Genomic DNA, 14,129 nt, shown 5'->3' on the forward strand with positions numbered 1-14,129 from the left:
ATGGGCATCCCAAGGAGCAAACCCAACTCTTGGTTTTGCTTCACAAGTATTTTCCCTGAGTAAAATAGCCCCAGATTCTAGGATTCATGCTTTTGGTTTTTTAAGGCAGGGTCTCACTTGTACCTTTAGCTGTCCTAAATTTACTACATAGACAAAGCTGAGCTAAAACTTGCCTTTGTTTCCAAGTTTTTGGGTTACAGGGATGTACCCTAACACGTAGTTTTGTGACCCTCTAATTTACCTAGACTCAAGGGTAGCCTCAGATTTGTGATCTCTGCCTTCCAAGTGCTAGGACTGTTGGCATGCCCAAGATTTTTCAATTTTTAATTTGAAACAGTCTTGCTATGTATCTTTGGCTGGCCTAGAACTCAGAGAGATCCACCTGCCTCTATCTCCCAAGTTCTGGGACTAAATGTGTCCACGATCACACCCGGCTAGTTTGTTGTTTGTTTGTTTATTTAAGAAAGGGTCTCACACTGGAGTCCAACCTCCAACTCCTGATAGTTCTGTTTCAGCACTCCGGTTTGTTTTTTTAACTTTTGGGTTAAGATCTTGGTAGATGTGACACAGGCTGGCCTGGCGTTCACTCAGCCTCCCATGTGTGTCATCACGACCAGCTATTATCCTTCATAAAGAGTCAAAGTTTAACAATGAAAATAAGTTTTTGAGCCAGAGGACCAGTAGTCATGACCTTCAAAACAGCCAAAGGTACTACCCTTCAGCAGCACTACTTCATACCAGTTAATCAGCAATAAGTAAGAACAAAAGTAATGGGGAGGTAGGAAGCCCTAGCAAGATTGGGTAAATAAGGCTCCAGGGCTCCAAGAAGAAGAGGTCTGTGTGTGTGTGTGTGTGTGTGTGTGTGTGTGTGTGTGTGTGTGTGTTACACAGAGAAACAGAGAAAGAGAGAGAGAGAGAGACACAGAGAGAGACAGAGACAGAGACAGAGACAGAGACAGAAACAGACAGATAGAGACAGACAGAGACAGAGAGGCAGGGTTTCTCTGTGTATCCCTAGCTGTCCTGCAACTCACTCTGTAGACCAGGCTAGCCTCAAATTCAAGAGATCCGCCTGCGTTAGTTAGTTAGTGCTGGGACTGAAGGCGTGGGCTACCACGCTCGGAAGGTCCTTGAGATGTGTTCTACTCAGGCTGGGATAAGTGCCTTCTCAGCATTTTGCACGGCCCTGACCACACTAGGCAGGAACATCTTGCCTACTTGTGAAGATACTTACGACCTTCCAGAAGATAAGCATAGTTTCGATTAATCTGTTGTTTGAAATATACAACTTAATGATGGGAGAGATGGGGTGAATTAAAAACCAGAGGAGCACAACAGCAATCCAGCTGTTGATATTCGCTCCACAGTTTAGTACAATTCCTGTCTTTAGTTCACCACGTTTTGCATAATCTGGAGGGTCAAATCGTGGAAGCCTAGAGGCTACCCACCAGACCACTCCTCTCTCCTTGCTATTTGCTGCTGGCTTGAATAGAAGATACGGTTCCCCGAAAGGACAAAGCAACCCAGAACCCGCCTGTACCTAAATTTGTTACTTGTTACTGAAGAAATTTGCGGTCTTAAGCACTCCACCCCCAGCCCCTGGGAGCTGCCGAAAGCAGGAGGGCTCCTCTCACTATCATGCTCACAGTATCGGTGATCACAAGCGGGACACCAGGGTCGCAGTTTGCTGCCTCCACCCTCTGAGAATAATCCCGGAGTTTATGTTAGCCCCTAGACAGACCGAAGCGCGCGAGGCGGGAAAGGAGGTTGGGAAAAGGGAGTCCGCAGCTCTGCTCCCCTGCAGCCGGGCGGTTCTCCTAGCCTTTATAGCTCCCTCCTTGCTACTCTGCGCGCCGCAAACTTTCAGAGTTTTCTTGCACTTGCGTCACGGAAAAGGCAGATGGATGACCGAGTCCAGGAGGCGAAGCTCGGCGGCGGCTGGCGAGCTCCCCCACGCGGCGCTCCAACCCGAGCGAGAAGCGGCGCCCAGCGCCGGCAACTCGGCTGCTGAAAGCTCGCAGCTCCCCGACTCCCCGGGTCCATTTCCTGGATCCCGGCCACTCGGACTGAACCCGAGAGAGGGAGGGCGCCCGCCAGAAGGAAAGTGAGCGGAAGGCCGGCGGTGGCACCCGGGCCGCGGGAGGGCGGAGCTGCGCGGTCCCTGCCGGGCCAGGACGCACGGAAGTGCGGTAGAGTTTGTTGAATTCCGTAGGCTGCTTTCCCTCCCTCATACCTCCCTCCCTCTCTCTCCACCCCTCACCTCCCCTACGGCTTTAACCTCCTTCCTCGGAACGCCACCTCCCGGGCTCCTCCCCCCGCCACCCCTTTTCTCTTTTCTTTTTCTCTTTTTCTTTTTTTGTTTTTGTATTTTGTTTTTTGAAGGGAGGGTGTTTGTTTTGGCTTCCTACTGGCAGCGCTGGAGGGCTGCTAGTGAGAGGCAAGGCAGCAAGAGGCTGGGGCTCAGCTACTCAGCTAGTCCCCCACGGGTCGGATCCAGAGGGCATCGCAGAGAACGAACCTACGGACGGACAGACAAACACCCGGCCACGCCATCTATTCGACAGAGCTCTACCAACTGCTGTTGAGTGTTCGGGGGCACATCAGGGGCTGGGGTGGTGATGGTGGAGGTTCCTACTAGCGTTACTTCTGGACAGGGGTTCTGGGACTCCGATCCGGGTCAGCTTCGTACTCCGAAACTGCCGAGGAATTAGGCAAACAAAAGAGGCACTGAGAGAAGGAGGCCAGAAGTCCTCTGTGCCGCTTGTCGCGCTCCCCTTGTTATCTGGGGGTGGGGGCTGGCCATTTTGCCGGACGGAAAGAGGGCACCAGAGCGGGCGAGACGGGGTCGCACCCCCTAGGTCCAGTAGTTATCGGCCGGTTGTGCAAGCTTTGGCCCTTGTTTTCCTGGCCTGGCTCGTTTGGAGGCCGGACACATCCACCCTTGGAATTAGTTCAGGACTCTGCTGTTATTCTCCTTGCCCCTCTTGGATTTTCTGGATTCTTGAAGACGCGGTGGCCCGGGAGGAGAGAGGAAGGAGGAAGGAACAGATCTCCAGAGGAATGTGAGAGCCTCCAAAGCCGGAGCAGCCAGTAAGAGCCAAGAGCCAGGGGAGGCAGAACCTGCCTGTGTTCCTGGGACCGTGGTCTGAGGGTAATTCTCTTCTGTTGCATAGCATTGTTCTAGTGAAAAGTGTCGCATTCTGGTTCTAGCAGAGCGGGTTTCTTCAAGTCATTTGACTTTTCGGCTTGGTGTGTGAGGAGGGAGAGACTCCTCCCTTTCAGGGGCTGCAAAGGGAGAGGAGAAAGACTGGCTATGACCAACCCCTTCCTGCTTACAGGCAGATACCCCAAGGCCATTTCTGGACCATGGGCACTTGTTTGACCAAACGGCAGCTATAATAGCATCTGTGCATGCTGAGATCCTGCCCAAAGGGCTCGGTAGGGCACACTAGACTTTGAGCTGCAAGTACTTTTTTTTTTTTGGACATCCTGGGTCTGGACAAGACATTTTCCTTCTAGTCTTGACCTAACAGATAGCTTAGCCATGGCACTGAAAGGCCGAGCCCTCTATGATTTCCACAGCGAGAACAAGGAGGAAATCAGCATCCAGCAGGACGAAGACCTGGTTATCTTCAGTGAGACCTCATTGGACGGCTGGCTGCAGGGACAGAACAGCCGTGGGGAGACAGGGCTCTTCCCTGCTTCTTATGTCGAGATTGTCCGTCCTGGCATCAGCACCAACCATGTGGACTATGCCAACAGCCCTGCAGGCTCCCTGGGTACCCAGGTGAGTTTGTATAGCAGCCCTAGTATGGCCAGCCCAGCCAGGAGTGGTGGGGGCAGTGGCTTCCTCTCAAACCAAGGAAGCTTTGAGGATGATGATGATGATGACTGGGATGACTGGGATGATGGATGCACAGTAGTAGAAGAGCCACTGGCTGGTGGCCTAGGTACCAATGGGCACCCTCCACTCAACCTCTCCTACCCGGGTGCCTACCCCAACCAGCATATGGCTTTCCGACCCAAGGCACCTCTGGAAAGGCAGGACAGTCTGGCGTCTGCCAAGCGGGGCAGCGTGGTAGGACGGAACCTCAATCGTTTCTCGTGCTTTGTACGCTCTGGAGTGGAGGCCTTCATCCTTGGTGATGTGCCCATGATGGCCAAGATTGCTGAGACATACCCGATTGAGATGGGTCCCCGTGGCCCTCAGTGGAAGGCCAACCCCCACCCATTTGCCTGCTCCATAGAGGACCCCACCAAACAGACCAAGTTCAAAGGCATTAAAAGTTACATCTCCTACAAGCTTACACCCACCCACGCAGGCTCGCCTGTTTACCGGCGCTACAAACACTTTGACTGGCTCTACAACCGCCTTCTGCACAAGTTCACAGTGATCTCGGTGCCGCACCTGCCTGAGAAGCAGGCCACAGGCCGCTTCGAGGAGGACTTTATTGAGAAGCGCAAGCGAAGGCTCATCCTCTGGATGGACCACATGACCAGCCACCCTGTGCTCTCCCAGTATGAGGGCTTCCAGCACTTCCTCAGCTGTCTGGATGACAAGCAGTGGAAGATGGGTAAGCGCCGAGCAGAGAAGGATGAGATGGTGGGTGCCAGTTTTCTGCTCACCTTCCAGATCCCCACAGAACACCAGGATCTGCAGGATGTAGAGGACCGCGTGGATACATTCAAGGCTTTCAGTAAGAAGATGGATGACAGCGTCCTACAGCTTAGCACCGTGGCGGCGGAGCTGGTGCGGAAGCACGTGGGAGGCTTCCGCAAGGAATTCCAGAAGCTAGGAAGTGCCTTCCAGGCCATTAGCCATGCCTTCCAGATGGACCCTCCGTTTAGGTCTGAGGCTCTCAACAATGCCATCTCTCACACTGGCCGGACCTATGAGACCGTTGGCGAAATGTTTGCCGAACAGCCCAAGCATGACCTCTTCCAAATGCTTGACACACTGTCTCTCTACCAGGGCCTACTCTCCAACTTCCCTGACATTATCCATCTGCAGAAAGGTAAGCTCTGCGTGAGTCTCCTGGTCCCTGGGAATAAGGGAGAGCCTGGACTATGGACAGCTCATCATACTTTCCTGTCTCCATGTCCTTCGCTGCTCAACAAGTGTGTTAAGACGGTTCTTTGGAGGGAGAGTGCTGTTGTAGACAGAGGGATAGTGTGGACAGCTTTGGTCTTTGTTCTCACTGAGCTCTGTGTATGCCATTCTGGTTTTTGTTTTGTTTTTTTTTTTTTGTTTGTTTTTCTGTGTCTCATTTACCCCATCATGGATGGAACCCCCAAGATATTACTCTGAGTTCTGGGAACACAGAGATAACCAGGTCCCAGGTCTTATCTTAGATAAACCCATGGGTTCAAGGAGGACCGAGACACAGGTAAGACACACTGCAAGTTGTTGTTCCCTTCTCAGAGGCTCGCTCTTCACAGCATCTGAACTCAGACTCCCTCTCTGTCCCGATAGCCACTATCACTGCACTATCTGTTAGCCACTATCTGCCCTCGTTTCGGCAGGCGAAGGAGTCTCTCCACAGGCGAGTGGTTGCGCACAAGGCTGTGGCTCAGCCAGCACTATCCCTTCCTCCCTCCAGCTCCCCAAGGACACATTCATATTGGCAGCCTCCCAAGGCCCGTCACGTTTTTGGTTCTCATGGTCCCCGGTTTGGGGGAGGGACAGGATGAGCCCCTGCCTGTAGCTGCTGGAACTCTTAAGGAACTGCCAGTGAAGTGACTCATCCTGGGTCACGTGGGACGCTCAGCTGGGCAGGGTGGGATATAACCAGGGGTCCAGGGCTCTGTTCACATGGGCCAATCTATCTACTGCTTCCTAAGCTGGGCTTCTCTTGCATAAGGATTGAGCCAGGGGTTGAGTCCTGGGACTTAGGGAAGGCAGATGTCAAGACAGAGGTGTGGTCCTCCCTAAGGCTAGTAACTCAGGAAGAATATATGCAGGGTGTGGGGCTGTACAGCTCCCAGGACTGTAGGCCCTGAAGTCAAGGAGTTTTGCTCTGGGCAGCCCTCTGACTTTAGTATAGGGAACAGCAAATAAGTTACCCCTACATCTAGGCCCCTTGGCTGTCAGAGTTTCTCTAGCTTCTAGGTAGCTTTCCCCCTTCACCTTCTCCTTTACCTCTTTTGTTTGCTCAATTCTCTCATCTCCACCTACCTTTCTCCTTTCAACCTCAGGATTTCAAAACCTGAATTCTAGCCCAGCTTTGCATCCACTTGGCCTTGTGTCCCTGGTTGGGAAGAGCCTTTGCCTTCCTAGACCTTAACTTCTTAGGCCTTTGAGGTAGAGGCTTGTGGGGAAGGCCTGCCCTGTGCCTCAGGCTGGCCCTGTAGATCTGGCTTTGCACTCGGAGCACAGGAGATAACTGGTAGCTGGGGCCCAGCGGGCTGGTGCCTCCCTGTGCGGAAGTAGAGCCACACACTGTGCCAGGCCTGGGAAAGCTGGTTCAACCAGCTCCTTGGATGGCATGTTATTGTGTGGGCAGCAAGAGGCTGGGCACAACGATTAAACAGTTGCCCAAACTCGGTGCCTAGAAACTCTCACTTAGGGCAGAGTTGAGGCAAGAGGGCAACCATACGTCCACGCACTCAGTGCTCCCAGGCACTAATCGAAGGAGAAGGGAGTAAAGCCATATTGTCCTTTTTACCTTAGATAGATAGAAAGGTAGAAGAGACCATGTCTGTGTCTCTATTTGAGATGTTTCTTAGGGGGACCCTGAAGCAGATGCTGCCTGCCTCCACCTGATCTGGACTAACTAACTATCTGACTATCTGGCTAACTGACTAACTGACTATCCCTGCAGGACTAACCCTGCTTACTCTAGGTTCTGAGCTCTGTCCTGAGTCTGATGTGAGTGCCAGAGGAGCTTGGAGAAGGACTGGGCAGGCTTTGGAAACTGCAGCTTGAGAACATCCCAAGCTAGCCTTGTGGATAGGGGCTTTCCTCAGAGAAAGGATCAGGACATTTGGCTCCAGGTCCCAGAATTCTATCTATCCCATCTAGACATTTGAACAAATGGTGAGCAGGAGAAAGAAAAGTTAGGGGAGGCCCAGGCTGGGGAGTCAGGAAACCAAGCTTGAAGGGATCCTCCTGTATGAGGTGACCTTGGCGAGTTTCTCCCTAAGACACCATGTTGATGTGACATGGAGTCTGACTGGAGCTGAGCTCAGCTCACCAGCCTGTTCTGCCCACGTGGGCATTTGTGGGAAAGAAAAGCTTTGTAATGGCTTTTCTTGTCACAATCCTGTCACAAAAGAGGGTGTAGTGACTGCCCAGAGCAAACCAGGACGCAGAGTCTTCTAAGCCAGTAAGGTCAGGGATCAATCCTAAGCCCCTGTTACTAAGTCATTGGTATGGTCCCTTCAGTTTCACAGATAAGCAGTGTTGAGGTGATTTGATAGCAGAGAAGATACAAAGGCCTGGTATGTTGGAACCTACTACACCAGGAAGATGGAGGAGGGAATCTCCCAAGAGCGGGACAATTGGAGTTGATGATAGAGAGGAAAAAGGAGCCGGGCAGTGGTGGCACACGCCTTTAAGAATCTCAGCACTCAGGAGGGAGGCAGAGGCAGGCGGATTTCTAAGTTCGAAGCCAGCCTGGTCTACAGAGTGAGTTCCAGGATAGCCAGGGCTACACAGAGAAACCGTTTCGAAAAAACAAACAAACAAAAAACAAAAAAACAAGAGAGAGAGGAGAAAGGAGGAAGGAAGGAGGCTTGGGCTGAATATTCCAGCACCACCTCACCTTCAGTGCTTTGTGTGCCTGAGAAAGGCCTGGGAGTACACAGTATCCTCAAGGGACCACGGAGCTCATGACTTTTCTTGATTAGGGGCAGACAGGTTTTTCCTTAGGTAATCAATCCTTTCCTCCCCAAATAGCAGCTGCTGCTTTTCCCCTCTTCTTCCTCCTCCTCTTTTATCTTTGTTTTTAATTATGTGTGATGGTATGACACCATGGCACATACATTCCCACACCAACATGAACATGAATGCACACATATATGCATACATCCATATATACATACACACACACACACACACACACACACACACACACACACACGGAGGCATTTTGCATACCAAAGCATAAAGCATTCTGAGTCCTAGTCTAGGGCAGGTGCAAGGATTGGCACTTTGTGCATATTCAATTAAACCTCAGTTCCTATAGAGCTGGTGCTATTATTGTCCCATTTTACAGAAGTAGAAACTCTTAAGGCACTTTGTTGTTATGAGCACTTTACAGCAGCATCACATCTAATACTGTCTGGGGACAGCCCAGCCAGAGTAATAGTTTTCTGGAGGTGTTAGAGCTCTTACACCTGCCCTCTAAATTTAGGGGCAGGAGGTTTTAAATGGGTGAGGGTAGGAAAAATGCCTGGGACCCTGGGGCTCTGTAGCTGAGAGTCTCCAAGCCCTCACTTCTCATCCCTGGGATCTAGTGTGCCAAGCCAGGAGGCAACCCTGGGAGAATCTCATATTGAGTCCTAAGTGGACCGTAGAAGTTTTCTTGACACACATAACACCAGCCTGCTCAAGTGGGACTCCTTAGCTTTCATTGGTCTTGACCCAGAATTAAGTCACCAGGTGATGACTTAATTAAATGATGGTGTCTTAGATACTTTTGTGTATTTATTGGGGCTCACAGTTTCTAAGGGTAAGAGTTCATGATCGCCAGGCAGTGGTGGCGCACGCCTTTAATCCCAGCAGAGGCAGAGGCAGGCAGATTTCTGAGTTTAAGGCCAGCCTGGTCTACAGAGTGAGTTTCAGGACAGCCAGGGCTACACAGAGAAACCCTGTCTCAAAAACAAAAAACAAACAAACAAAACCAAAAACGAGTTCATGATCATCATAGTGAGGGGCATGGGAGTAGGCATGGATGCTGCTGGAGCAGCAGCTCAGAGCTTACATCTCATCCATAAGAGAATGGGGGAGAGAGGGGGGGAGAGAATATGAATGAATAGTGGGAATGGCGTGGACTTTTGAAACTTCAAAGCCCACTCACATGTTACACTTCCTGCAATGAGGCTGTTCCTCCTAATCCTTCCAAAAAGTTTCACCTACTGGAGATGAGGCCCATGAGTCTATGGGTACCATTCTCATTTAAACCACCGTGGATGGAGAGCAGAATGGGGGCCTCTGCCTCTCCTTGCCCCTTCTGAAGCCTTTGCCCCAAGCCCTGTTTGTCTCTGGATACCTAGTGATTTCAATAGACTCCTTCTTGCCACTTGAGTCACTATTTCATCAACAAAAGTGGCTTTAATCATCCTTCAAGACCATGAACATGAAAATATTTCTTTAAAAAAATTTAACTTATTTTATGTGTATGAGTGTTTTGCCTGCATATATATATATATATATATATACATATATAAGTGTGTGTGTGTATATATATATATATATATATGTATGTTTCTGTACCATATACATATTTGATACCTGTGGAGATCAGAAGAGAGCATTTAATCCTTTGAAACTGGAATTACATATAGTTGTGAGCTGCCATGTGGATGCTGGGAATGAACCCCAGGTCCTCTGGAAGAACCGTCAGCCTCTTAACCACTGAGCCATCTCTCCAGCCCCAAGAAAATCTTTCTTTGAGTGCTGATCTACCAGCACTGCTTCCAGACTCAACCAGTGGAACTCAGGCTTCTTCTGGGTCTCTGCTTGCTGAACCTTAACTTCACTTTCTTTGTCTTGATCTTTTCTTTCTTTTTCTTTTCTTTTCTTTCTTTTCTTTTTCTTTTTCTTTTTTCTTTTTTCTTTTTTTCTTTTTCTTTTCTTTCTTTTTTTTTGTTTGTTTTTTTTTGTTTTGTTTTTTTTGTTTTGTTTTTTTGAGACAGGGTTTCTCTGTGTAGCCCTGGCTGTCCTAGAACTCACTCTGTAGACCAGGCTGGCCTCGAACGCAGAAATCCGCTTGTGTCTGCCTCTCAAGTGCTGGGATTAAAGGCGTGTGCCACCACTGCCCGGCTAGTTTCTTCTTAAAATGGTCTTCGTGATAGGACTGAACAGCTGCCCTTGAGGATCTCTCCAGGTCTACAGTCTCTTCCTGTGTTCCCTCCTGTGCCTGGGGTTGGACCATCAGTGAGGATCTCTCCAGGTCTACAGTCTCTTCCTGTGTTCCCTCCTGTGCCCGGGGTTGGACCATCAGTGAGGATCTCTCCAGGTCTACAGTCTCTTCCTGTGTTTCCTCCTGTGCCCAAGGTTGGACCATCAGTATGGAGCAGGAGACAGGTGGTAACTGTGGGAAGGTGTCCAAGGCCTGAATGACGTGAAAGCTGGGGGTTACAAATTTGGGATACTGTGGAAGTATCTCTCTCCAAACTTGAGGTGTTAGCCCTTCTCTTGCTGACTAGTAGAGATGGTGTCTCTGATAAAGGCATCTGGAGTTATTTCCAGCATGCAGAGCACTGCTGGCCGATAGGAAATGCCTCGTAAGTGCATTTGAACATTTCTGGCAACTTGAGTGAGAATTAAGAGAGTACCGCATAGAAGAAGTATCGTGGGCTGGGGTTGTATCTTATTTGGTGGAGTGCTTGCAGAACATACACAAGACCCTGGGTTCAATCTTCAGTATCACATAAACAAAGTATAGGAACACACGTGTTTGAGATCAGCTTGGTCTACATGAGATCCTGTCTCAAAAACAAAACAAAAAGCAAATCAAGTCCAAGGAAAGGCTGGAGAGTTGATCAACAGTTAAGAGCACTGGCTGCTCTACCAGAGGACCTGGATACAACTCCCGGCACCCACATGGTGGCTCACAACTGTCTATAACTCCAGTCCCAAAGGATTTTAGGCTCTGTTCTAGCCTCCCAGGGCACCAGGCATGCACATGATGCATAGACATACATGTAGGCAAACACTCATACACATAAAATGATAGATTTTAATAGTAAATTTTAATAAAACTTAAAAAAATTTTATGAAGAAAGGGCTTCATGGCTAAAACACGTGCTGCTCTTACAGAGTACCCAAGTTCAGTTCCCAGCAGCCACGTCAGGCAGCTCACAGGAGTCTAGAAGTTTCCAGTGTCTCTGTGCAACATACAAAAATGAAGTAAATCTTAAAACAACCAACAAAAGGAAAAGGATGGGGACTCCCTTTTGTCTTTTGAAGAGTGAGTGCCAGGCACAGACACTGCCTTGTCTTAGCAGCGACTGGCTTAAAGGCAAAGTTAGTCGAGTGCCTTTATTTCAAAACTGAATTCATTAACTATTTGTAGATTCATTCTGGTTCTCCCGGATTAAGCCCCCTGCCCAGGTTTATCCTTTCTATTACCATCTGTCACTTATTTATCTCTACAGTCTTTGGTTCTGTTGGGGCTGGAATGAGAAGCAGGCAGCCAGTTGTATGTAAGGGGGACATACCAGGTGGCCTTTTGAAGTGTTCTTTTAGAACCAGCAGTATGACAACAGGCTGAAGACAGGTGTGTTGGGAGACATTCTGCCTGGGGCACTGAGGAGAATTTGGTGTGGAAGTGGAACCTGATCTAGGCCTTGAATTATGGATAGGGATCCAGCCGGCATGGCTAAGATAGGAAAAAAACTGGGCCAGTTGGATGGACATGGTGTCATTGTAGAAGTGACACATGCAAGAGCCAACTCCCAGAGGCCTTTGAGGCAGAGGACCGGGTGTGGACTGTCGTGTGCAGGCAGTGAAGAGCTGGGCACAGCATCTAGCTTAGGAAATATCTTTGGATAATGTGAGATAGACTCTCAAGTCAGGGAGATGTCACTGTCATAGCAACTCAGGGATGAGATGAGTCATTTCAGCAGACACGTCTACATCTGCCTGGGCCAGACCTTGTAAGAACTGGGGAACACAGAGGAACATGACAGTCCTTGAATTCACCCAGTTCCCAACGCAGGGACCACCAGCTAGAGTGTGAGAACTAAGAAGATGTCGGGAAGCCTCAGAGGTCCTAGGGAACAGGGAAGGCTCTTTTGGAAGATTGCTACCAAGGCTAAATAAAATAGGAGACAGCGAGACCTGTGATGTTCTGACGGAGACAGCCAGGTGGCTTCATGGGTGAAGCTCTTCTTAATGGAGCCAATACGCCTGTCATTCACCCTGTGGGACTAGAGGGATATACAGAGAGTGAACAGGGGAGAGCCAAGCCCTAACCTGCCTGTCCTGTGCTCTGTCCTGCCAGGTGCCTTTGCCAAGGTGAAGGAAAGCCAGCGCATGAGTGATGAAGGCCGAATGGCTCAGGAAGAGGCAGATGGCATTCGCAGGCGCTGCCGCGTGGTAGGCTTCGCCCTGCAGGCCGAGATGAACCATTTCCACCAGCGCCGTGAGCTCGATTTTAAGCATATGATGCAAAGCTACCTGCGCCAGCAGATTCTTTTCTACCAGCGGGTAGGCCAGCAGCTGGAGAAGACCCTCCGCATGTATGACCACCTCTGACAGACTCTGAATAGCTATGTAGGGCCTCTTCCCACCTGTCCACCCCACTCTTGTCATTAGCAGTGGCTCTGGTGCCCAGGGCGGGTGAGGTGAGTGGCCTGTTTTTTCTATGAGAAGGCAAGGGGCTTTTGAGAAGTCCCGGTATCCCTACAGTACTTTTTCCTGACTTTAGAGATGAATGGATGGCAGTAGCCCTCTGAGCCAAAGCCCGGGCTGCCGGTCAGTCCCTAAAGATCAAGCTTCTTTTGAGCCTATACCGCACACTCATCTGGCACCACACCCTGTTCATTCCATGAACTCCATAGACTGCTGTAGCCTTGGCTGAGACATTGGTGACCGAGGCTTGAACTTGTCTGTCCTGGAAGAGCCACTTTTCAAGATGGATATCAGACAATGCAGAATGACAGGTGACAGACACTTAGAGATTCATGGAAACGCCTCAAAGGACCACGGAACTCTGCTGGTTAGGGGGACACCTCAAGGAGTAGGTGACATTCCAGCAATATCTTGAAGAATTACAAGAACCTGCCAAAGACAGTAAATGGAGTGAAGGACATTTTGGGCAGAAGAGCCATGTAGTCCCTCCTCTTACCTTTCCCAAAGCAAGTTTAGTGTCCTCTCTGTGGGTTGTAATCTGTATGACAGAGGGGAGGGATCATCCTTGCTCTGTGGTCTCTGGCTTTCCCTGTCCTACCCAGGCCTCTGCAGGAGGGACTGCAGGCCAGCTCCCTCCTATAGGCCTTGGATTCCTCAATACCTTGGTTGAGGGACCTCCCCGCCACACACACAGACACACACAGACACACACACACACTCACTTTTCCTTGACTAGGGGACCATACAAAAACTTTCCCTTCTGTAGGCTCAAGGTGCTCAATGCAGGGAGCACTGGGCCCTGGTTGTGCTTTTCTGGAGGGAACTCTCATAAGTTACCAACTCCCCATTTTCCTAATGGGTCCAGGTACCTTTGTTTCTGTGGCTTGGTCTTCTCAAATTACTCTCATTGCGCAGTGGGAAATCTGACAGAAAGAAACTGGGAACTCTCGGACCCTGTGTGTGGCTAGACTCACTGGCCAGTTTGCAAAGTCACCCGCCTATGTTTACATCCTCCAGGAATTACTGCCCTGTAACCCTCAGGCCTGGGTGTGGCCCAGCAGCTAGACCTTGGGAAGTGACCCTGCCTCCCCTTGCCTCCCTGGGAAACCCTGTTCTGCTCCTAGGTCCTGCTGCTTGACTATTCTTGATAAACCTTTTACAGTTAACTAGGGTAACAGAAGCACAGCCTCATCTTTTTGATTCCTGGAAGCAATGAGAGTTGCAGGGAGGGCACCAGTGGGGTGGTGGTAGTGGTGACAGAATCCAAACTGCCCCACTGGACTGGATCCAGTGATCTTAGTGGGTCTAAAACTTAATTCGTAACTTAAAACCACAGGAACAGGGATATGCTGGTCAGAAGCAGTAGACAACCCCACACCCAGAGTTCATTACATGGATTCTTCCAAGCGGGGGCCTTCCTCATCTGCCTGTGCCTCAGTGTGTGTGTTTGTGTGCATTTTCATGTGTGCATGTGTATGCATCTGGGGGAGGTGCTCCTGGATGCCAGAGGTCAATGTTGGGTGTTTTCCTTAGTTGCTTTCTGCCTAGTATTTTAATTTCTTCCTTTTTTTTCTTTTTCTTTCTTTCTTTCTTTCTTTCTTTCTTTCTT

The 14,129-nt window shown here is 49.8% G+C and overlaps 1 protein-coding gene across 1 annotated transcript; it reads left to right on the forward strand.

Annotated features, from left to right (window-relative positions):
• The first annotated feature begins 1,853 nt into the window (after positions 1-1,853).
• Positions 1,854-13,692, forward strand: Snx33 (sorting nexin 33). The gene is made up of 2 exons (XM_031344386.1): positions 1,854-5,015; positions 12,171-13,692. Exons 1-2 carry the CDS (start codon positions 3,545-3,547, stop codon positions 12,422-12,424), a joined length of 1,725 nt encoding a protein of 574 aa, XP_031200246.1. The 5' UTR covers positions 1,854-3,544; the 3' UTR covers positions 12,425-13,692.
• The last annotated feature ends 437 nt before the right edge of the window (positions 13,693-14,129 follow it).

Source organism: Mastomys coucha, unplaced genomic scaffold, assembly GCF_008632895.1.
Source record: "Mastomys coucha isolate ucsf_1 unplaced genomic scaffold, UCSF_Mcou_1 pScaffold23, whole genome shotgun sequence".
In the NCBI taxonomy this organism is placed as follows: Eukaryota; Metazoa; Chordata; class Mammalia; order Rodentia; family Muridae; genus Mastomys; species Mastomys coucha.

Bases quoted from the DNA above. Each gene is read 5' to 3' on its own strand.
- Snx33 (XM_031344386.1), top strand. From the start codon at position 3,545: ATGGCACTGAAAGGCCGAGCCCTCTATGATTTCCACAGCGAGAACAAG. The intron at 5,016-12,170 runs GTAAGCTCTGCG...CTGTCCTGCCAG, and splicing joins CATTATCCATCTGCAGAAAG to GTGCCTTTGCCAAGGTGAAG.